This window comes from Ostrinia furnacalis, unplaced genomic scaffold, assembly GCF_004193835.3.
Source record: "Ostrinia furnacalis isolate ACB-3 unplaced genomic scaffold, ASM419383v2 OfSCF7613, whole genome shotgun sequence".
Classification (NCBI taxonomy): domain Eukaryota; kingdom Metazoa; phylum Arthropoda; class Insecta; order Lepidoptera; family Crambidae; genus Ostrinia; species Ostrinia furnacalis.
The window spans coordinates 672,645-695,623 of NW_021137852.1; the positions used below are offsets into that span (position 1 = coordinate 672,645).

The window sequence follows — 22,979 nt, forward strand, 5'->3', positions numbered from 1 at the left end:
TATTACAACTACATAGGTGTCAGTGCTTACGCTACTTAAGAGTCTCTTGTAGGGATGTTATGGATAATTTTAGTTACGGTTATGGATATTTTTTTTAATTCGAATATCCGAAAATTTCGGTTACGGTTACGGATATCTGTGCTTTAGAATGCCATTTGCAATAGTTGTCTAACACGGTTCATTCATGGCCGCACACTTTACATCGATTAAAAAGTAATAAAAAATATACTAAATGGCATTATACCTAAAGGTAAATCAGGCTGTTATGCCTCTACATAAATATAATGCTATACAAAAAACAATTTAAACTGCCTACATCCGAAACTATCCGAAACTTTTGAATCGGTTACGGTTACGGTTTCGGATATTTTTTTATTTCGGATATCCGAAAGTTACGGTTACGGATATTCATAACATCCCTGGTCTCTTGTATGTAATTTACTTGTTACACTGTAGTCTGTAGTCTTATTAAGTCATCAAATCTGTACCGCCAGGCAAAAGAACCCTTCTGACCACAGTGGTGTATGGTTAATCTGCATTTATAGCCTGTAATCAATTACATAAAACTTTTTGAAGTGATGAAGGGCTAAAAATAATACAAGAATACTGTCTACATAATTGATTTTGTAGATTTGAGATTGATAGATAGAGTCGCTAGCGACAAGAGCCCAATATCGACAACCATTTTGAAGTTCGATAGTTAAATCCCCATCAACTGCTGACTACTGTACCTCTAGCATGAACAACTTTCGTCTTCGAATCGTTTGCGTATTCGATAAAATTCGATACTCAATCAATGAAACGATAACGTGACAATTTTGATTCTCAAAATTAGTTTCGTGCAACCACATCTCATACTAAGTTCACTTTACGACACCTTCACAAGGGCGCTGTGTAGTTTTCTTACTAAATCTTTTGATGGCGATTCGAGTACGCAAACGATTTGAACTCGAAAGTTTTTCGTGCTAGCCGTACTGTGGTGAACCCACCCTTCGACACTAGAATCATTAACGTAGCTTAGCCTAGAGCGGTTAAAATAACCGGGATCCGGGATAATATAGTTAATTTTTGCTCTACTAATGATGAACTACTTAATACCTTTATGAAAGCTCGCCTTAGCAAGGCGCTCATGGTTTCGAATCGAAATCAAAATTAAATCTTACATTGTCTACAGGAAAATATTAATATTTTTATTCTACTCTTCATCATCAACATCACCATTTCAGCCACAGGACGACTGCTGAACATAGGCCTCCCCCAATGACTTCCATATCGCACGGTTGGTAGCGGCCTGCATCCAGCGCCTTCCTGCTACCTTTATTATTCTACTCTTGCGAGTGCTTAAAGTTCTCAACTGATATTATCATAACAATTTTCTAAACAGATAACTGATCAATTCAAAATATTTTTCAATTTGCCTGCTCGAGTGTGACACTTATAATTTCGTTCGTCTGACAATTTCACGCGCGGACGCGCTAGTTGCTCTTTGTTTTAAGCTATTTGAGCGGAAGAATATAATTATGCTGCTATCTTCGATTAGGCGCTATCAAGGAGTTTGTAGTTAATTGAACGGTGTAGGAAGTGGACGAATAATTAAATTATCATGCCTCGCTTATTGGCGATGTCGCAGGTAGGACACCTTTTTACTATCTGCTTGTTCTATCGTGTAGATTGTGACGGTTGAGTTCACATTTTTGGAGCCATTATAAATTTTTGGTCTAGTTTGATAACTGGACTAACGTTTTAATGCTTTTTCTATATGCTTAGGTAGTATGTATGTGGGAAATAAATTACTCACGATTATTTACATTAGTGTACTGGGCGCCCCTTTAAATTTCTAAGTACCTAGGTAGTGCAGAGTTAGTTCTCTTTAAATGAACTAATTTAACTAAAATGTATCTAACGTAAATGCCCTATAAACAGATCATTCTGGCTTAATTTTGGGCTACTGATTGCAGAATTAGTACTGAACCTAGAAGACATAGGTGCAGTAAAATATTTCGCTACAATTGTGCAGGAGCAGAGTGGCGCAGTGGAAGCGTGCTGGGCCCATAACCCAGAGGTCCGTGGATCGAAACCACGCTCTGCTAAATTGCCCAACTAACACCTACCGAGCAACATTATTTTTAGATTATATTTTTCGTGAACCTTTATGAAAACTAAGAAAGAAAATATAGACGACAGCACATCTAGCTATATTTTGGTTGCAAAGTACGAGTACATATAACTTCATAAGATCCCACAGTGTTTACGTTGATGCTCTGTCTGTATATAAAATGTTTAATTTTTAAGTGAAATTTATGTAAACGCAATAACTATTAATGAGTTATTGTGAAAAGTTGTAAAAATATTCAAAGTGCAACAGTTAAGTACAGCGCAAAAAATTTAAAAATAATAAACACAGAAAAACCAAAACAAAAGACGAACTGTTTACAGTAACCGTAACTTAATTTAAAAAACATTACTTACCGTTAATTTGTTGCCTTAAAATAACAAATTAAGTAGTTTTTGTCCTTTATTTTTGTTTCAAAGTTAAAACCAGATCAAACTGTAAGTACCGACAAAGCTCCAGCGAAAGCACAAAGAATAACTTTCTGGCTCCAAATTAGCCCCATTAACATAACAAATGACGGATTTGCTTTTGTTATAATTATGCAACTATTTATGTTGATGTTTATGGCTTTTTATGGCTACCGCTCTTTGCCTGACTGGGTCTTTCCCAGGCCTACCAATAAAAAGGTAAAGTGTGACCGGTGCTTTATTTTGGGGTTCCATTTTATTGAAAGTAGAAATGGAAAAGAGCAACTTGATCTTAGCACGAGAAAATTATAAATCCGTATAGTATTTTCTATTTCTTGATGATTTCTATTTGGCAATAAATCATTAAAAATGAAGCGAGTGTTATACTCGTATTTACTGTGCACATTAATTATTATAATTTCTGTTTGAAGCATTTTTTAATTATTTTTCCAATTAACTTTCACGTAGTCCTGTTAACTTCCTATTTTTTCATCGCGGGTCCACCTTGATAGTTCAGACCGACCTACGAATCCTACGATAGACTTGACCTTCACTAGATGGGTTTGTATTGACGGTCTAGCTGTAAGCGGCGGAACTCTAAAACTTTATGTCAATACATTTGTTTATTAGACCGAAAATGAAGCTAACTCTCCCGGATTCAAAGAACCAGATAGCGATTTGAACTGTTTGCTTAGGCTTTTTATTTGCCCTCAATTCCTGCAATTGAGTTTTTGCCTCCTTCCAAGAGGGCATGCGTCACGGGATCATTTTCTATGGCGCGACCACCCGGTCGGGAACACAGATGGCAAGATCAAAGAGCGAATAAAAAACTAAATTGTGCCATGTTTTTTTGTGTATCATCGCAGTTCTGGATAAATGTGTCATATTTTCGGGGAAGGAAACATGAGGAACGGCAATTAATGTGTGAAACTTTGCTACTTTTTATAAATTTTTAGCCGATAGCCAGTATTGGCTGGTGACTGACAACGTTACAAAGTATGCGTATTGGCGCATTGGCGTTCAAGTAAAGGACGTCCACTGCTGGACAAAAATTTCCACAACTATCGGTCCATTTCTGTCCATTTCGGTGTTTTCTATACTTTCTTGTTGGAGTGGGAGATTAATCGCTCCAAAATATTCAAATTAAAAAAAAATTCAAAATTCAAATTGTTTTTATTGTGAAACTATTGGCTCAATCGTAAGACAAACACGATGTACTTAAAACTAGATAGCTGAGTTATTTTTGTTACGTTTGTTATTTTAATCAAGTTGCTCGCTGTCCCTGAGAGCAGCGTGTCCGCCAAATTCGTTGGTGGCCATCCCCAGAACTATTTTAAGCATTTCACAAATTGCAAGATCGTTGCAATGTTTCCCAAAATTGACGTCGTTTTCAATTTCTTTTGATTGCACCCCCAAGTTGTTCTGGAAATTGTTAATTAATGTTAAGGCAAAGGTTCTGGCAAAAATTAGTTTTTTTTTTTAAATTAAACCTTTAAATGTATAGGTATATTTTTATTGGTTATTATTACGATAAAAGTCGAAATTACCTGTGTTAATCAGTTTATCCTCGTTCGCGTCAATAATATCAGTGTCTGGTTTCTAATTTTAACGTCTTTGTCGTCAAGTTTTTCCTTTGCAGACAAAAACTTAAAACCATAAAAAATACCCTTGACTCAATAAATATGTCAATAAGCCTCACACGTCAGTATCACGCGTATAATGTCAAGAGCTTTAACTTGAAGGACAAAAACCAACGTTTCTTTTTTGTCGATCACGATGCCTGTGGTCTAAGTCCTCGGTCGTTGGTGGGCGCTGTCTAGACTATGCCGAATATTCCGGATAATGTCCACCGACGGTGATTGAGACGAGCAACGCGTGCAAAGGGTTAAATTATTGGTTTTGTTGCAAGACTTTCGCATGTCTCGAAAGTGAAAAGCCGGAAGATTGTTTTTTTTTTGCTTTTTGTACGGATTTTGACAGATTTTTGACATTTGTTAAAGTTAAAGTAAAATGGTGCAACCCAGCCATATTGTTTGCCCGATTACAAATGTAGCCGAAAGGAAGAATTGCGATTTTTATGTAATTTACGTTCGTTCGTTTCAGCTAAATGACGTCCACTGCTGAACAAAGGCTCCTTGATCTTCGTATTAGTATTCACGTATCTTTTTCCAATTTTAATAAATAAAGAGTCAATCGTTTAGTTATTATACCCGGGTATCATAAGCTACTTTTACCGACTTTAACAAAAGAAAGATTCGATAAAACTAACGCCCATCACTGACTCGATGAGTCGCTTCTATTAATGTTACCTGTAAAACTGAAAAAGGCACAAACGCGTCGGCTGCCACCATCTTACATAGCATCTTCAGACAGCTCAATCCAGGACCTAAAGCATCTACAGGAACAGATGTAAACCCGATTGTCTACGACGCCGCTGCATCTTCATTACGTCTGAAATAAACGGCCGCTGATGGCGATTTTCAATAGTCCCGTCTTGGAATAAATCAAATAACTCCGCTGGATCCACTGTCATTGGCAAATGTGTCTTCATTCATGATGGTGCACTGCGGGAAAGGAAATCTGTGGAGTAGGTTACGTTTTAGTCGAAATAATTTTGACTGAGTACAATGGTTTATTGCGATTGTAAGGCACGAAAATGGGTTGTTTGGATTATAAATCATCTCATTATCTTAAAAAAATAATATGATATTAGGTAATAATATAAAAAATCTAGAGCCGCCACGTCATATAGGTAACATTTTAAGACGTACGAATACATTCAAACAAATAGCAAATAAACGTTTGAACCTGAACCTGAACCTCTTTCTTTTCTTAAGAAAAGTAGAATATTAAATTATTGTTTTTGGCCATTTATAAAAAGGGTACACACACAGCGTTTATAAAAGTTAGCTTTTTTATTTTCAATATAACGGGATTTGGCAACACATTTATGTATTTTTTGTATTTTTATTCTTTAAGGTGCGAACTCCTTTCACGCAACTACTCTTACAAATAAATAACTGCCAATGGGTAACCATGAATAAATACACAATCTTACCAAAATATCACATTTTAATCTCATTAGTACTAACATCTTAAAAAATAAAGTCTTTAAATCTGATAGCGTCTCCACCCCGTGCCCTAGTCCTGCTGACAGACACAGACAGGTTTGAGCAAAAATAGTCCGCTCGGATCGGGACCGACGGACAATGCATTCGTTATCGAGGCGCGCGCAGCTGTGCCGTGCCGTGAAAATTTATAAAAATCTGACTTATCTACTTTTGTACGGCGGATGTGAGGGTTGCAACCTGAAGAATATGGAGGGCTGATCGTAGAAATACATATTCTTCATAATCTAAAAAATACGTTCATTTAGAAGTTAATTCTCGGGGTGTTGAGATGCCTCACCTAAAATTTACTATAGGTATACTGATGTTGAGGATTCCGGTTGAAGCTCGCTTCAGCCTTTGGCCTGATCATCACATTCTATCATTATATAGGTTATATGCATGCAGGCCAAGAGTGCCAAGAGCTTCCTCGTTTAGGTATAAAAAACTAGGTTTCAAAATATAATAGTAATTCTTTAAAAAAAATCACCAACACAATTAAAGGCTGAGTTGCACCACCTAACTTTAACGGTAACTATAACGATAACCGATGTTTTTTGTATGGAGTTTGACAGACTTTTGACGTTTGTCAAAGTTAAAGTAAGATGGTGCAACCCAGCCTCAGTCATCAGTTAAAAAAACTGTAGAGTTAAAATTTTACCGTGCTTTAATAAATGCCAGTTATAGATTGAGATATCGGCTCATTGGCTCGCGCTTAGCGTTGTTTGTACAAACATAATTTGATTTTAAGTAGTGATATCTTATACCGTACTTAGCTTAGAAACTTAAGTTCAGACCATAAATCGAATGTAAGACCTTTACGAATAGTGACGTTTTTATTACTAGGGTTTCACGCCTAGTTACTAAGCTCTGGTACAGTTGACAGCACATCAGATATACTTATTTGTTGGAAAATAGGCTCTATTACAATTGTTTTAGGCTTCACAGTGCTTAGTTTCATGTGCGGCCATATGTACTTTCACCAGCCTATGATGCGCATGGTTTTACGCGCTTACCAATTGTATCATTGGGTTTCAGTATGCGAGTACATTGAGTATATTTATTTTGCTTCTAACATGATCTAAATCACAATTTTATTGATGGAAAGTGACGTTTATTTCGTCTTTTTAATCCACGGGGCCAGCCTTAGCAAGAAGCTTTTTGCCTCATTGCGATTTTTTGTGCTATTACCCATGAAGTCTAAGATGAAAACCGCAGTGCCTACATGGTAAATGCCAATTTAATATTTACCCCATTTATGCATGCTGCTCATGCTCATTTTAATGGCGTAATCACACATTAAAACCCACACAACATTATCAGATTTCCAAATCTAATTCCAAAATTATTACAAAATCGACCGCAAAAAGCGATTACTATTTATAAAATAATAACGTTATTTGTCCCTAAATCGGTATCGCGACCGCATACTGATTTGTACGTGCCAATAAGTTTGGGTCTACTCTAAAATTTATTTCAATATTGTCGACTCTCTTCGTCTTCTTCACTCTTATGAGCATTCCATTGAGTATGAACGAGAAAGATGACATTGAAAGTATCAAGACAGTATTGCGTGGCAGGACTTTAAGCTCACGTCTGTGGTTGCTGGTGACCGAATATTGGCCAACTCACCTATATTGGTGCTTTGTATTGTTAGAACGTACGTAAGTCGGCCGTTTCTATGTGGTATGGAACTCATTGCTGGATGTAACGGTTGGCACAAAACATACCAATGGCGGTGCAAATATTCTGACGGATGAGGCTTTACAACCAAACGGTACATTATAAGTCCTAAATCAAAGTATTTCTTAACTATGGGTATAATTTAAGTTCCTGAATATCACAAGGCAAAACGCCATGTTATTCTGTCTATACTGACTGTTAGTGAATACCTGACAATAAAATATGTTTGCATAATTGGCAAGTAACTAATTTGATGTATATTATTAATAATAATAATAATTGGTTGGTTGTCTCGGCAAACGGACTAATAGCGAAGAGCTTCGACCAACATCTAAAGAAGCTCTCGCTAGATGGTTGGCTCAAGGGTCAGATTCAAAAGGCGGTGATCCTCAGCACGGCACGCATTGTCCAGAGGTTCCTCAGCCTGTGACCCTGACCACCGGTAGCTTGGGCCCTGCTCCGCTGCCAGCGGGTTAACTAGTTTTAAGATTTTTGTTTTTATAAAGTATTTTTATTTTTTGATAATTACATTATAAAAAGAAAAAATCTATATATATAAAAGAAAGTCGTGTTAGTTACTCCACTTATAACTCAAGAACGGCTGAACCGATTTAGCTGAAAATTGCCAGGGAGGTAGTTTAGAGCCAGGAGAAGGACATAGGATACTTTTTATCCCGTTCGAAATTAAAAAAAGTCTGCTTATTTATTGCCATTAAGGCGGAACAAAGTTCGCCGGGTCAGCTAGTTAAAAATAAGAAAGAAAATTTAATAAAGAAATAATAATAATAATAATAATTGGCATGAGCCCGTGAGTTATGGTTAAAACCGAAGACCAGAGGGACTTCGAGTAAAAATAAAGAAAACGTAACAATAATAATAATAAAGCAGCGAAAGCAGCGATATTAAACACTTGCCGAATAGTTCGTCGTTTTCTTCAGGATGAGCCTGCCACTTCTGCTGGCCCATCGTAATATAAACACTTAATTAATCTTATTATAGATCAGGTACTTGGCAATGCCCGTAGCTGATCTTTAATTTTCCAGCTTTTAAGCTGAGGTGGAATTACTACTCCTCCTTTTTTGAAGTCGGTTAAAAAGCACAAAATATAAATAATAATAATAATAAATATTTATTTTCATAAAAAGCTAGGTACAATACAAGGCAACAGTAGTTATTGCACTAGTATATTATTTTTGATGTAGGTATACCCTGTAATTACTGAAAATACTTACTTAGGAAACATGTTTTTAATTTATTTCATCCCAAATCTAATGTTGCAAAATTACTATTGTAATGAGTTTGAGTGTAAAAGTTTCTGAAATAAAAAGACATTCGTAAACAATGAACTGCTGATCCAATTATATTAGTTCTATGATCCACTAAAATCGGAAAGAAGGATGTGTTGTTTTCCAAAAACTAATAAAAACGAATATTCCCAATAACGTCAGCAGTAACTAGAATGTTAATAAATTCCATACATACTCGCAACTCCAGTTACGAATAGCACTCGTCGAATCACTGAATGGGCTCCATAACAAATAGTGCTGCGATTCCATACGGTTTTGAATAGACTCCAACACTATTTTCGGCTGATCTTTAGCTTTTGTTTCGTTTTTGGATCGCGCTATAGAATGCCAGTCACAACGGCATCGGGCGCGTTTTGCTTTTGCTACATCGGATTCGGTTTATTTGAAGAATCTAGCGGGGATAGATCTACAATGTATGAAAACTAGCCTTGTTTATTTTAGAGAGCCAAATAGGTACTGATTTAGATAAGGAGATTTCAGGATTTCATATCATTATGAACACTTACGCCCGTGTTCACAAACGATGCTTGCTTAAAAGAAGCAGCAAATCGAATGCACACACAGCGTTGAATAGAGCTCTGTGATTGGTTCGTATGTCACCCTTTGCGTCCACGCGCACTGTGAGACCTCATAGTAGTGTTTCTGAATACGGGCGTCAGGTACCTTTCGCAGTTTTTTAACACTAACGAAGTGAACGAATTTTAGGACAATAGGAGGTTAAAGTTTGTGATTGATCAAAATGTTGAATCTCCCGCTAAATTATGTTAAATTCGATATTTGATAATTTGGTCTATAAGAGTAGGCACTACTAGGTATTGCACACCGTTGATTTTTCGTCATCCGATAGTTTAGTCGGGCATGTATGGGAGTGCGCACACTACGCCGATTCGATTTGGCCGATTCTTCATACAAATTAAAATCGGGCACAACTATCGGCCAACTAAAAATCGACTGTGTGCGCCTACTCTTAAATTAGATTTAATAGAATTGAATCTGTTTCTAAATGAGAGCGTTAACAGAAATAAAAAAGTACCACATCTAAAAAGGTTGCAAACACATTCACAAAATGAAAATAAAATGTCTGTCTTGTAAGACCCGGTTAATCCGTTATATTTTTTACACTACAACAAATCCATTTTATTCACAGCACATTCGTCTAAAACACTTCAATTCCCCACTACGCGCCATCGCGATACCATAATAGCGCTTAAAAGCTAATTACATGAAAACACAGAACGTTCTTGCAACGGCTTAATCTGATTTGTGTTATTATTGCGGGTACATTCCTTTATTTATTGCGGAGTGAGGAAACGCCACGGCCATCGGCCAGTGCATCTGGGAAATGAGCCATTGGTGGTTTAGGCGGCGTGCGCACGCGCACCTGTTGTTAACATTGTTAAGGTCAGTTTTAGTCGCTTTTGTATTTCAAAATTCATTAAATCCTATTACTCTTTATAAAATACTAGGGGTGGAGTTTCATAATACATCCTTTCTTAGCGGATACATACGTCATAACATCTACCTGCATGCCAAATTTCAGCCCGATCCGCCTAGTGGTTTGGGCTGTGCGTTGATACATCACTATGTCAGTCAGTCAGTAAGTCAGTCATATGTATTTAGATAAGAACGTTATTTGTCCCTAAATTCGGTATCGTGTCCCGTTTGCGCACCCTTTTGAGGAATATAGAACTCGAGTTGGTGTCTCCTCGAAAGGATGCGCGATGCTAAAAGCAAGGCTTTCTGTGGAAAATCAGCTTTTTGACATGCCTTTACGAGCATGTCAAGACAAATGCTGAGCGGGAGTTAAGATATTGGCGCAAGAGGCTCAGTAATTGTTTTTGTATGTATCAATAAAGTTTTTTCTATTCTATCTTTAACTCATGTGTGTATCCAATTCGCTTATGGTAGCACATCAAAGCACTCACTTGAAAATTGTAAAAAAATATTTTGATACAGTCAAAAGCTGCATTATATTACAGACATCTTTAACGTTAATAATTGCACTGATACCTAGTATGCTTTGGTACTAGGGTACTAGACTAGTAACTTTTATTTGCATGCTTGCCCATGACGCTGTAACCCTTATCACGATTGTGTTACATTGTATCTATTAATGATGATCACATTGACCTTACAACAAAATGTTGCTAGCCTCGTTGTATTACATTGATGATTTTATTTACAATTCTAGCTTTCACTAAATTAACAACTTAAATAGAAATGACTTTATGGACTTCCCTTCTATGATCTGAGATGGACACAAAAATACATTTATAACTTCTTATTAGGCACAGAGTTTTCCTTCAGTAAATTCTATGATCCTCAAAGGAATTTCAACTGTATAATTCATCATCATCAGTTTATTTAGTCTCCTTTGGAGGAGCATGATTTTCCCTTATGTACCTGAGGCAATTTAGGTAGAAGCTCTGAATAATTACTTCAATGATAATTATTTGAACGCAAAGTGACAACAGCTGTCAATATTAGGCAATAAACATTCTTATGTCCCGGTCATATATTACCAACTTACTTACCTTATCCCTAGATCTAGAAATGTTGCCAAATTTTATTCCACATACGACCCAAGACACTATAAATTAGGCCCCTAAGAAACACACCAATTTGTAGTTGCCCGTGTTGAAGCCAGCAGTTTATCTTTTCATCCAATAAAGGTGGCTCGGGGCGATATCCATCAGCTAACTCGCTTGATAAAATCCCATATGGGGTATTGTTGACTGGAAGATACATTATATCACTCGTTCACGGAAAGCTATTAAGCTGATGCATTGTTGGATGCATTTGCACTTGATGAAACAGTTAATTTAATTAATGAACCAACTTGATAAAGGAACTTGGTAATTAAGTACAAATTGTCAACTTTTTAAAATAAAAATACTCGTAGAAGACAAGAAACTGATGTTTCGCAAAATATCTTAAATTAATTCAAAAATATCTTTACAGGCGCATCATTGTCTTATTTTTAAAGACTAATGTAAAAAAAATTACGTGGCTACTAAAATGAGCAGGCATGTTTCCTAAACATTATCTATGTTAAAAAATATGAATCATTTTCTTCGTAAAACATTTCAACCTGAAACAAAATGATTCAAAAGGCGTCGAAACATTTCATGTCTGTCAATAAATTGTTCCACCATTAAGCGATTTGCTCTACAATAAACTTCCAATCTGTGCAGGATTCTTCTGGCTTAGTTCCTCAAACCAGCAAAGCCCTAAATGCCGAGTTACTAGCAGTATACACCGGGGTTTACTTGAAATGATTTATCGTGTACTGGTGCTGGAATCCAAGTTTCACACGCAATGTTGTGGTATCTGATGAACCTGCTTTGTGAGCGTAGGTCCGTAGGTATATCACTAGTATCACGAGCTAAGGAAACGCTTTTATGTGCTAGTCCCGGCCCGCGGCGTCGGCTGTTCGATTCGTCGCGGAAACGCGTGATAGCTCGGCTGTTGTAACAGTGTCGATTTTGCTACAGTGTTGCAAGGTTTGTGTGGCAGAGATCGAAATCTGTGACCTTGATGCTTGATCAAGAGGCATACATACCTGCTCAGAGAAGATAAAAACGTTAAGCAGATGTATTACAATACCTTTTACTTATGGTTTGTCTACTGGCAACTTCTACATGATTCATCATCATCATCATCTCAGCCATAGGACGTCCACTGCTGAATTAGGCCTCCCGCAATGCTTTCCATGTTGCCCGGTTTGTAGCGGCCTGCGCCCAGCGCCTTCTTGATTGTCTACATGATTGTCCCATTAAAAAATCTAAACATACAAAGTTCTAACTAAGGAAATGTGCACCTATATTATATTTAATCTACTAATTCCATTGTTTACGAAAAACAGCTTCTCCATTTCGAACCATTTTAGAACTAGATTAAATGGTTCAAAATATAAAATATCCGCTTTGTTTCAACTTCCTCGACACTAAAAGTTATTCTTCTGCCAATTCCCGAGCATTGTAGTTAAAGATGAAAATAACAAAGGTTTGCGTGCGTGTCCTGTTCGCAATCGACATCTTGAAATAGATGGGAGAGTGGAAGATATCTTTTAATATAACTTGTTTAAAAATAGGAATGGAAAACATAGGTGTTTCGGTCAGCCAATTATTTTTTGTAGTACAGAAAAAAGAACAGGACCATTTTCCAGATAGGAACTTACCTGACTGCTATACTACATTTTACTACATAAGACCTTAAACTTTCGCGTTCCGTTTCAGAAAGTTAAGTTCATAGAGAAACATGAGTATTAACGTGAAATTTGTGACCACGGCTGTAGCAACACAGCCAAATGTCATGGTGTGAGCTGTGCTGTAAGCACTATCTATATATATAAAAGAAATTCGTGTTAGTTACTTCGCTTATAACTCAAGAACGGCTGAACCGATTTAGCTGAAAATTGTCAGGGAGGTAGTTTAGAGCCAGGAGAAGGACATAGGATACTTTTTATCCCGTTCGAAATAAAAAAAAAGTCTGCTTATTTATTGCCATTAAGGCGGAACAAAGTTCGCCGGGTCAGCTAGTGTAATATAAAAATGTCGCGTTGGGACCCGTGTTTCTCTACCTACAGATGATCGAAGATGTTTCCAAAACATTTAATTTTTTGCTGATTACTTCCGTTGAGAGTTGAATAACAGTTACTTGACTTATGGCCGTTTTCACCGTCAATCCCTAATTTTTAAGTGACCCTTATGAAAACAAAATTCCTGTTATGTGTTTCCATAGGGGTCACTTAAAAATTAGGGATTGACTAAGCCTTTTACTAATAAGTATTTACTCCCGGGTAACTTGATTCTGGATACAGGAGTTGCAGTAGAAACGAGATGTGGTAAAAAGTCCTTTTCGGAACCCTATTTTTTGCTGATTAATTTCTTTGGGGGATTCAAGAAAAGTTAGTTTTTTCGTTGGAATAAGCCTTTAATGACTATTATTTACTTATTCTAATCTAATCACAAGAGTTGTTGTGGTAGCAATGAGAGGTGAAAAGTCCAGTGAAAGCGTTTACCAAAACCCAGTACGATTTACATCTAGCACTTTGTGTAAGAGCATTGTTAATATTTATAGCAAATAACAGCAGGCCTCCGTCACTCGCCTATGCCGGCCGAGATAATTACCTACAGCGCGCGACAACTTCAAGTTGCAAATCAGTCAGGGCCGCCACGCGCCTGTGAACACGCGCGTATTTCTATACACGCTCGGTCGATCTTCGTCGCAATCAAGATTTATTGTTCCGACAGCACTGTTATTCTTCTTTAATGGAAAATAATAATATTTAGGAATAACAATTAACTGTAGTAATTTCATTTCATTCAATCTACACTTTTAAAATAATTTTGAAATACTTATGACAAAAAACTGTAGCAAAAAAAATATTTTAGCTAATAAAAACATTAACTTTACTTCACCGTGTCTATTTTCCGACACTACACCTTTTAAAACTGTTTGTCCAATTTCGAATTATAGCAACACTGAAGTTTATTAATAGGCACTTTAGAGATGGTACGATCATACAAACACCACTAGATTAAAGTTTACCAATCTTAAATACAATAAATGCTTCTTAAAATTAAGTTTTTATTTATTTTACTTTGCTTGTACAACCCTGACGCTTGAGCTGTGAGGTAGATCAATTCTGAACACAAAAAAATTGCGCTCTTGTTAGCGTAGTAGTAAGGTGCGATTTCGAATGCACCATGTGCGTTGGATATTTTGCATTATTATTATTACCGTTAAAATGTCGGCATCTGATCCTACACAAAGGAGTGCAATTTCTGTTGCTACTATTATGTATTCTGTGATAACAGGTAGTAGGTGCGTGCCCTCTATCCTATCGCCATCTCGCGACGGATGGGCGGGCAGTGCGGAGCCGACGGCCGCGTCCCGCTTAGGATGCTTTATTTGGGACATTTGTTTTATAAGTGGGACGTGTGTTGTTCGTTCGGTAGGAATATTTATTTTTTAAACATTTTTTTATATAAATGGTGATTAAAATATTTTTGTAAAATTATTATACATATTATAAAAACTCTACAAGCTGATTATTTTGATATACTCTGATTTTCAAGAGTGTTTCACGAATTTTATCTCAAAAAGTGAATTTAAACCCCTACCAGCCATTTAATGGTTTAATTTGCACCCTGATTCAGTATAACATTTTTGAACAAATAGACTGAAAATACACAAAATATGAACTCTAAGTAACTACTTTTACGCAATGTGTCTGCATAAATACATTTCGCATTTATTCAACACGACAGCGTTAGATGAAAGACTACACGAAATCTCGGGTCCCCGCCTCACAGTAGTTTTATTCGTATTTTGTGCATTTTGTTGCCATGCACTGCACAAAATAAAATATACGGGCAATATTCCTTGATGTAAGCTGACTGCGAGCAAAATCATGAATATGTAAATGTCAGCGCGAATGAAACTCTCCGAAAAGGGACGGGACCTTTTTCTACTGATGTATTAAGTAGTTACCAGAGTGCAGACTGGTTAATTGCAAGGCGTACTTATCACTAATTATCGTTAATTACTCCCCCTACATTAATTACGAACTTGTTTTATTTTCAGCTCCCAATGTAACTTTTGTTAACAAAAGCACTTGGAACGCTTGAGATAAATGAAACGTCCGTTTAATTCCTGCTCGCAACAGTTTTGTTAAAGCGAAATTCTTTCATTAAGATTTAATTCGATTACTGTACATTAAACGAGGTTTTAAATCGTAGTTAATAAATCAATTAAGCAAGTTTGTAAAGAATACCAAAGAACTAAAGTGACCTTTACTTATTTTACAGATAATAAAGGGTACCTATACCCATACATTTTATATACTTACTCGTTAAAATCAAAATGAAAGATATAGTACAGACGCCAGCAACTCAACCTAAACACTTTTGGAACTTATGTAGTTGTAATAGAGTTGAGCTTTCACCAAGAATTTATAGTCTGATGTGATGTCACTTATATATTATATATTATCTTTCTTTGGCGTCGGCAGTTGGCGACGTAGGTATTATTTGGGATGTAGTACGAAGACTAAACATGAAAATATGGGAGCAATACATAGCACAATATGCAAACTTCTAGCTTTATATCTCAAAGTAAAGTAAAGAAAGCCATTCCTTACAAAAACAAAGTCCATAACTTACAAGTATCGTGCAGAACAAAATTCGAAATACCAAAACGCTAATAACTAGCCGTAGGCATTAGAATACAGAATACAGCAGCGAATTTCTACATTCATAATAACGTTGAGCATAACATGCACCTCAACAGAAAATTGGGATGAATTAAGAAAATTAGCTCAAATTATCGTGTGGTGGTAGTGATGTGCGAGATTCTTAGTGATATCGATAGTCCGTAAGCACCAGGCGGTTACTTTGTCGATAATCGTGACGCATGTTCATGTTTCTCGGCTAGTAACATAGGTACTGCGGAACTGTTTTCATAGAATATACATAGGATATTGGCAGACTGCCAATAAAACAGGTATGAAAATAAAACTAAAGGATTAGATTAGAATTAAAGATGAACATTGGTAGATGTATCTTGAAATAGTTATATTTTGAAAACCTATAATTTAATGAGCTGTCAAAGTGCTGTTCTTGGATCATTAAAATTTAACAAATCATCTTAGACGGATAAACAAGCACAATATTATTACTAATAATTTATTATCACGCCACTATCGATAAAATGAAAGTCAAATCCTTCGCATCACTGATGGATGCTGAATGGTGGCTGCCCTTTGGGATCCATTAAAGCACTCCATAGGCCCTAAGGCCACCATTGCGTGACAGGGAATATTAATAATTACACTATAATGATTCGTCGATCGCTGCTGTTTATGCAAGAAAAAAATGATAAGAATTAAAAAGAAATTTGCAATGTGATGAACAAGTTCCCAGAATGCAACTGTGGGCGGGTCGTGGGAAAATAATATAATAATGCGTTCTACGAAGTAAAACAATGGATTATCTACTGTTATGAGGAATCGAAATTTCGATGTAATTGTAAAGGCTGATGTTGTTTCAGAAAATTACTTTTTTGTATAACAACGCTGTTAGCAAGGAGCCACGTAATTTTATTTTGCTATTTTATTGCTTTTTTTTCAAATATTATAATAATAATGAAGGCTGTATTTTCAAAGGTTTTTTTTTTAACTTTTTACGTTTTATGGGATTTATTTGTTTTTTAAAATGGTTTTCCCAATGATTTTTACCTACGGAATATTCTAAACTTTACCATTTACTTTCTAACAAGTTTCCAAGGCATGCTCTGATCATCCCACATTCTCGCCATGGTATTTGGTATAAGTACTAGTACTTATGTTACTACATGTAGTACAAATAGGATAGCCTAAACTCCTTTGACATTCTAAAAACAAAATGCCATCGAATGTCACCATCCAAAGCCTACACTGTCCACAAAACCAGACCACTTGACAAGCGTCGCCATAAACCTTCGTAATTCAAGCTCAAGCGCACGTCACGACGCGTAGAGCTGACCGAGCTCGGCAACTCGCAACAAAACAACGCGGTGCCCACGCCTTGACGGTAACCCGATCCGCGGCGGATGCGTTTAACACCGCCGTATCGATGCAGTGCGGGCCTTAGGCGGAGCGGCGAGCGGTGAAGACAAGAGGCTTCACATTGATGGCAATAGATGGCGCTGTATCAAGATAGATACGCGCAAGCGTTTAAACAGCTATATCGATGCAATACTCTGTTTAAGGCGGAGCGGCGAGCAGTAGTGAAGAGGACCACGAAGAAAAAACCTCACCAAACCATTGGGGGGTCTCTAGAAGCTGAAGAGGCTGGTTCGAGAGCGAGCCGTCGCCTAAACGGTACTGCGGAGCACTGTCCACGTTAGCATAAATAACTCATGGCTCCGTTTCATTACTCTGGTAAACACTGTCGGGTTTCAGAGGGTAGGTGCGGGGAGAATCCCACATAACTCACTGGAAGACCACCCGCATTAAGCAGAAAAAAATTGGTAATGATTATTATTTTCACTCGTGCCAGTAATTATTTAACTTGACAAGTGTACTAAGCGTGTACTATATTGCAATTGAAGGAGACATTCAAGCCTTTGGCGTCGCAACCTGATACAATATAGCGGATGCATTCGCACCGGCGATGTCGCGTGAGTGCCCAGCGTTAGCGGAGCGATGAGCGATGCCCGCTTTGGCGATAGTTTTGCAATGTTAGGTTTGGTTTACATGGATTTAAATTGGATGAAGGTCAGAGCACACGTTTTAGCTTATGTTGTCAAACTTGATGGTATCTACGTAAACAAACAGGTGTAATTTGTGTTTAACTGCAATGTAACATAGCTGCGCATATGATTCGTTTTGGCCGGTAGGCAGCTGTCTTCATCCAACACCTTCCTGCAATCTTTATGAAGTCATCTTTGCAACTTGTTCATCACTTCCATTTCAAAACCTTGCTGCTCTATCTACCGTTATTGTGTGCTATATTCTCTGCCCATAGTGACTAAAGCTTTCTAATCTGTCGGGCTATGTAAACCTATTTATCTAACCTATTATATGAATCTGTCATTATTTTGTAAATATATCAGTAAAAAAGAAGACCTCATCTTTCGTTCCTAGGAAGTTCGTAACTTCGATTCAAATACATACTTCAGGTATTTTTTTGCTTTCTTTCTTACACCTGTTACCTGCATTATTTTAATCTGCCTCCAAGTAAGCCGATTCGAAGGTAGAACGGGTGTAATCTCCCCGCGAGTGCGGAGTGTGACGCACTCCGTGCGCGTAGATAGTGCTCTATTACAACGTTTCATTATTTTGTAAATTGATTAGTAAAAAGAAGACCTTGTCTTTCGTTCCTAGGAAGTTTGTAACTGCGATTCAAAAACATACTTCCTTTTTTTTCTTTTTCTTTTAAACCTGTATTAAGTACTAGCTTTCCGCCCGCGGCTTCGCCCGCGTGGAATTTTGTCTGTCACAGAAAAACTTTATCGCGCGCGTCCCTGTTTCAAAAACCGGGATAAAAACTATCCTATGTTCTTTACCGGGACTCAAACTATCTCTATGCCAAATTTCATCAAAATCGGTTGCGAGGTTTAAGCGGGAAAGCGTAACAGACAGACAGACAGACAGACAGACAGAGTTACTTTCGCATTTATAATATTAGTTGGGATTAGTTGGGATGTTAAAATTTAATCTGTTTCCATGTAAGCCGAGTCGAAGTTAGAGCGGGTGTAATCTCCCCGCGAGTGCGGAGTGTCACGCACTCCGTGCGCGTAGATAGTTAGCCGCGCACTTACGTGGGACATAAGTTTCTTTGGATAAATTATTCAAAGGATAGGGTTTGCTGTAAGAGATATAGGTTATATTTGGAAGACATGCATGGTTGGGTATGGGAATGGGAGGTTAGAGTACATATAGATATGAGCACGTAAGAAGTAGGAAGAAATAATTTATTAAACAAGGACAAAATAATAATCAGTAATAATATTATGAGAAATACTTATATTTATGTCATACTATAGCGGCCGCCCGCGACTTCGTACGCGTGGATCCCGTTTTACCCCCATAGGGGCGGAGTTTCGTGAAATCCTTTCTTACCGGATGCCTACCTCATAACATCTGCCTGCATGCCAAATTTCAGCCCGATCCGTCCAGAGTGGTTTGGGCTGTGCGTTGATAGATCACTATGTACTATATACTATTCTATTCTATTCTATGTCAGTCAGTCAGTCAGTCAGCCACCTTTGAGTTATATATTTTGTCATATTGTAAAAAAATTTACACAAAACTATATATGAGGTAAAAAGCATTTTGACATTATAACTAGGTACACCTTAAAAATCGTATAATAATTACGTAGGTACTTCTATAGCGCTTTACACTACACGGTTGATATACCTTTTCTCAAGAAAATACTCTTCTTTTTCACTTCCTCATGATGAAGGCGTTAATATTTTCAAGCCACTATTAGAGCAAGGGCTGTCCCTCACTCTTCCCTTAATATCGAGTAGGTAATAGGTATTCTTAAAACATAATATGTATTTCCATAAACGCAAATCGCTCTCTACCCCACACAGCACTCACCACGGCGACCCATCCGCCTGCTCGCGTCATGAAAACTGATACTTTAATATCCGATTCATTGTTCTGTTACAAATTTGTCAGTGATCTTAACATTAACCTTTTTCTTTTAATTCTGAGATGGTCTCATAATCCCCGTGAGGCAATCGCTTGTGGGTGACTTTTTTCTTTGCTTAGCACGGCTTTGGGTAAATCTTCGTCACGTTGGATGAGACCACCAGCAGGGTAAGGGAAAGGCAGTGGGCTCATTTTGGACAAAATTAGTAGATGTCTAGGTTATGAAGATAAATTATATGTACAACTGCTGTTGTGTCAATAAGAGAGACTAAAGATAACGTCTTAGCAAAATAGCGAATGTGACGGTAGTGCGAATAATATAGAAGATTAGACTAGATACCTAGTAGCAAGCATTGAGATAGTTCAATGTCCAAAAATGGACCAAGAGAAGCTCATGATGCGTAAAGTGAAATGGATTTAGGGTCGTTTTAATTTTATACGTAATCTGTCGCTCTAATAAAAAAAACTTTTCTGAAAATCTCATAAATTCACTTCTCCATAATAACGTGCAAATTAGAATCTCTAAAACAATTAACGGTAATTAGTTAGTTAGTTAGTTAGTTTTGCAGGGCAATCGAATGTCGCACTTAGCCTCATGATAGGGCCATTGTGCGCGATTTGTGGTTTATCTTCCTACTCCAACCACCCCAGATCCCCCCAGAAGGCGAGCAGCCCGTCCAGGCTGCTGCAGGCTTCCTGTAGCGACGACGGTGATCGAAGAAATTGAGCCCGTTGTTCTTCCACGCTACTGCACTCCATGAGCACATGCTGCGGTGTTTCCTCTGCCTCCATGCACCCCCTGCATAATGGGCTGTCTGTGACACCTATGTTGTATAGGTGCTTGTTTAGCATACAGTGTCCGGTTATGACACTTAAGACCTTGCGGATGCTGTCCCTGTTTAGTCTGATGAGGCTGCGGGAGAACTTTTTCGATACGTCCGGAACCGCATCTTTTGTTTGCCTGCATCCTTCGCTATTTTTCCATTCTGTGTGGTGTTTTTCTTCTGTTTTGGAACGCAGCCAGTTCCTGATCTGTGCTTGTGGTATCGGCAGTATTGGTTCCGGGCCAAATACTGTTGTGTCCGAACCTCTTTTTGCCAGTTCATCCGCTGCGTCGTTGCCTAAAGAGTTACTGTGCCCTTTGATCCATTGCAGGGTAACTCCATTTACAGCTGCAATGTCTTGGAGCGCTTCATGGCATTCCAATATAAGGGCCGTTGTTATTGTGTTGCTTTTTAGCGCTTGCAGTACGGATGCACTATCCGAGATAATTCTTATGTTTAGACCTCGGATGTCTCTGGCTGTTACCGCCTGTGCTGCTTTGGTAATTCCAATGCATTCTGCTTGGAAAATTGTATTGTGTTTATCTAAAAGTTATGAGGTTCTGAAAAATTAAAAAAAAGTAAGTAAAAGTGACTTTTTTTTGGAATATCTTTTAAGATTTAACAAAAATATAAAGATTTTATACGTTAATAATGTAAATTAACCTTAAATTACTGCTAAAAACACATTTTAATAAACTTAAAAGGAATTAAATCAGCGATTTTTTTTTCACAATTTCTGTTTAAAAAAAATACCTGTCGATAGGGTATGTTATTCTGATGAATAAATATTATGAACGTTTTTCTCTAAAACCAATAGTTTGGCTGGAAAAAAATATTTTCCATTTTCGTTGTATGGAATGAAACATAAAGTTGTCGATTTCGATTAAGCCTTAACAGATTTTGCTTTGAAACTACTTGAGCCTTGTTTTATGGCTTGTTGACTGTAATCCTACGCTATCAGCGCGCATCCAAAGTTGCCCGTTCACAAGTTATGAGGTTCTGAAAAATTAAAAAAAAGTAAGTAAAAGTGACTTTTTTTAGCTACTACGGAATCTGATCCGCTTCTTGTAGTGCTTCTTTGCTTCTTTGTATTTGTTCCAGTCTTCATTGGTTCTGGTGTTTTTCGCTCGGTTGAAAAGTGTCCTGAGTTTTTTCCGAAGGCGTTCAAGTTCCGGCCCCCACTAGGAACCTTTGTTCGCAACTTTGGGAGTAACTTCTGGGCATGACTCTTCGTAGCTTTTCGTTAGAGCAGTTGTGAAGTATTGTATGTTTAGCTCTATATTGTTAGTGCTAAGTGTTACATCTGTCATTTGTGTATCGTTTAGTGTTTTGGTTAGTATTTTAGTGTATAGCCTGACCAGGAACATAAAAACCCTGGCATAGAGGCGCGTCAATTGCATTTGATAGTGCAACACTGAGTACAGTCGTACATGTGTTAAATTAATAGGCTAAATTTATGTATCAGGATTCAGGATTGCGGGCTAATTTGATATTTTCATAAATTAACGAAAAAATATGATTAAAGGTAACCTGCTTTAAATAAATTAAATGANAATTATTATTACCGTTAATCAAAAAACACATCATGAAGCATCTCCATTAAATTCAGGGAAACTAATTCAATGCATTAGGTTATTAGGTTCGTTCGTTCGTTCGTTTCAGCCAAATGACGTGCACTGCTGGACAAAGGCCTTCCCCAAGGCTTTCCATCAGTTTATAGGTATGTGAATTTATTTTAGTCTTTAAAATCATCATGATAACTTGTGTGGAGCTTCTGTTCCTAGCTTAGTTACCGCACGGATCACCTGATATTTTTGTGTCACAAATAGACATTTTTTGACAGAGCATGAGCTTTGATGGTTAGGTGTTTAGTTTCATGGATCCGGTGACAGTTAATAACCATGTTGGGTGATAATGAAACTGTATATTCAGTCGGATAGTTCGTGACGGGTTTAGAACTTGATACGTATCTATGTTAGGTATCTGATTGCTGTTTACGCATAAAGGTAATCTTTTTGATAACTATATAGCATTTGGAAATGACAGATCTTCAACAAGCATAATTGAAAGTGACATAAACTAAAAATAAAAACTACAATAAAGCTTTTACTGCTTTTCCAACTTTTGACAGAATTTCCTATCTTATTTTAAAATTTTTAGTCTTCTTTGCAACCGTTTTGTGAGGATTCTCACCATTGATGAAGTGTCTTCATTTTAGTATAACAACTAGGTAGGTAGGTTCGAGCAAATTCAATTGATTAGGTAATTATTAAAAGTCAATTTTGCCTTAGATTTAGCTCAGTCAATTGATAGAATTTCACTATGTATGCCAACAAAATGTAGTATCGAGTACAGTTTCATTGTTGAGAGTTATTCTAAAAGAATTACC

The 22,979-nt window shown here is 37.2% G+C and overlaps 1 protein-coding gene and 1 non-coding gene across 2 annotated transcripts; one reads left to right on the forward strand and one right to left on the reverse strand.

Moving 5' to 3' along the window:
* Nucleotides 1–2,018: 2,018 nt before the first annotated feature.
* Nucleotides 2,019–2,090, forward strand: TRNAM-CAU (transfer RNA methionine (anticodon CAU)). Its single transcript has one exon. It is a non-coding gene; the product is annotated as a tRNA-Met (tRNA).
* Nucleotides 2,091–3,780: 1,690 nt separating this feature from the next.
* Nucleotides 3,781–21,900, reverse strand: LOC114365701 (uncharacterized). The gene is made up of 3 exons (XM_028322334.1): nucleotides 21,780–21,900; nucleotides 20,646–21,106; nucleotides 3,781–3,942 (listed from the first exon to the last, which is right to left on the reverse strand). Exons 1-3 carry the CDS (start codon nucleotides 21,898–21,900, stop codon nucleotides 3,781–3,783), a joined length of 744 nt encoding a protein of 247 aa, XP_028178135.1.
* Nucleotides 21,901–22,979: the final 1,079 nt, after the last annotated feature.

Coding starts and splice junctions, on each gene's coding strand:
- LOC114365701 (XM_028322334.1), bottom strand. CDS start 21,900: ATGACAGATGTAACACTTAGCACTAACAATATAGAGCTAAACATACAA. Junction 21,107..21,779: donor TCCCAAAGTTGCGAACAAAG/GTTCCTAGTGGG, acceptor TTTTCCAAGCAG/AATGCATTGGAATTACCAAA. Junction 3,943..20,645: donor ACAGGGACAGCATCCGCAAG/GTCTTAAGTGTC, acceptor AACAATTTCCAG/AACAACTTGGGGGTGCAATC.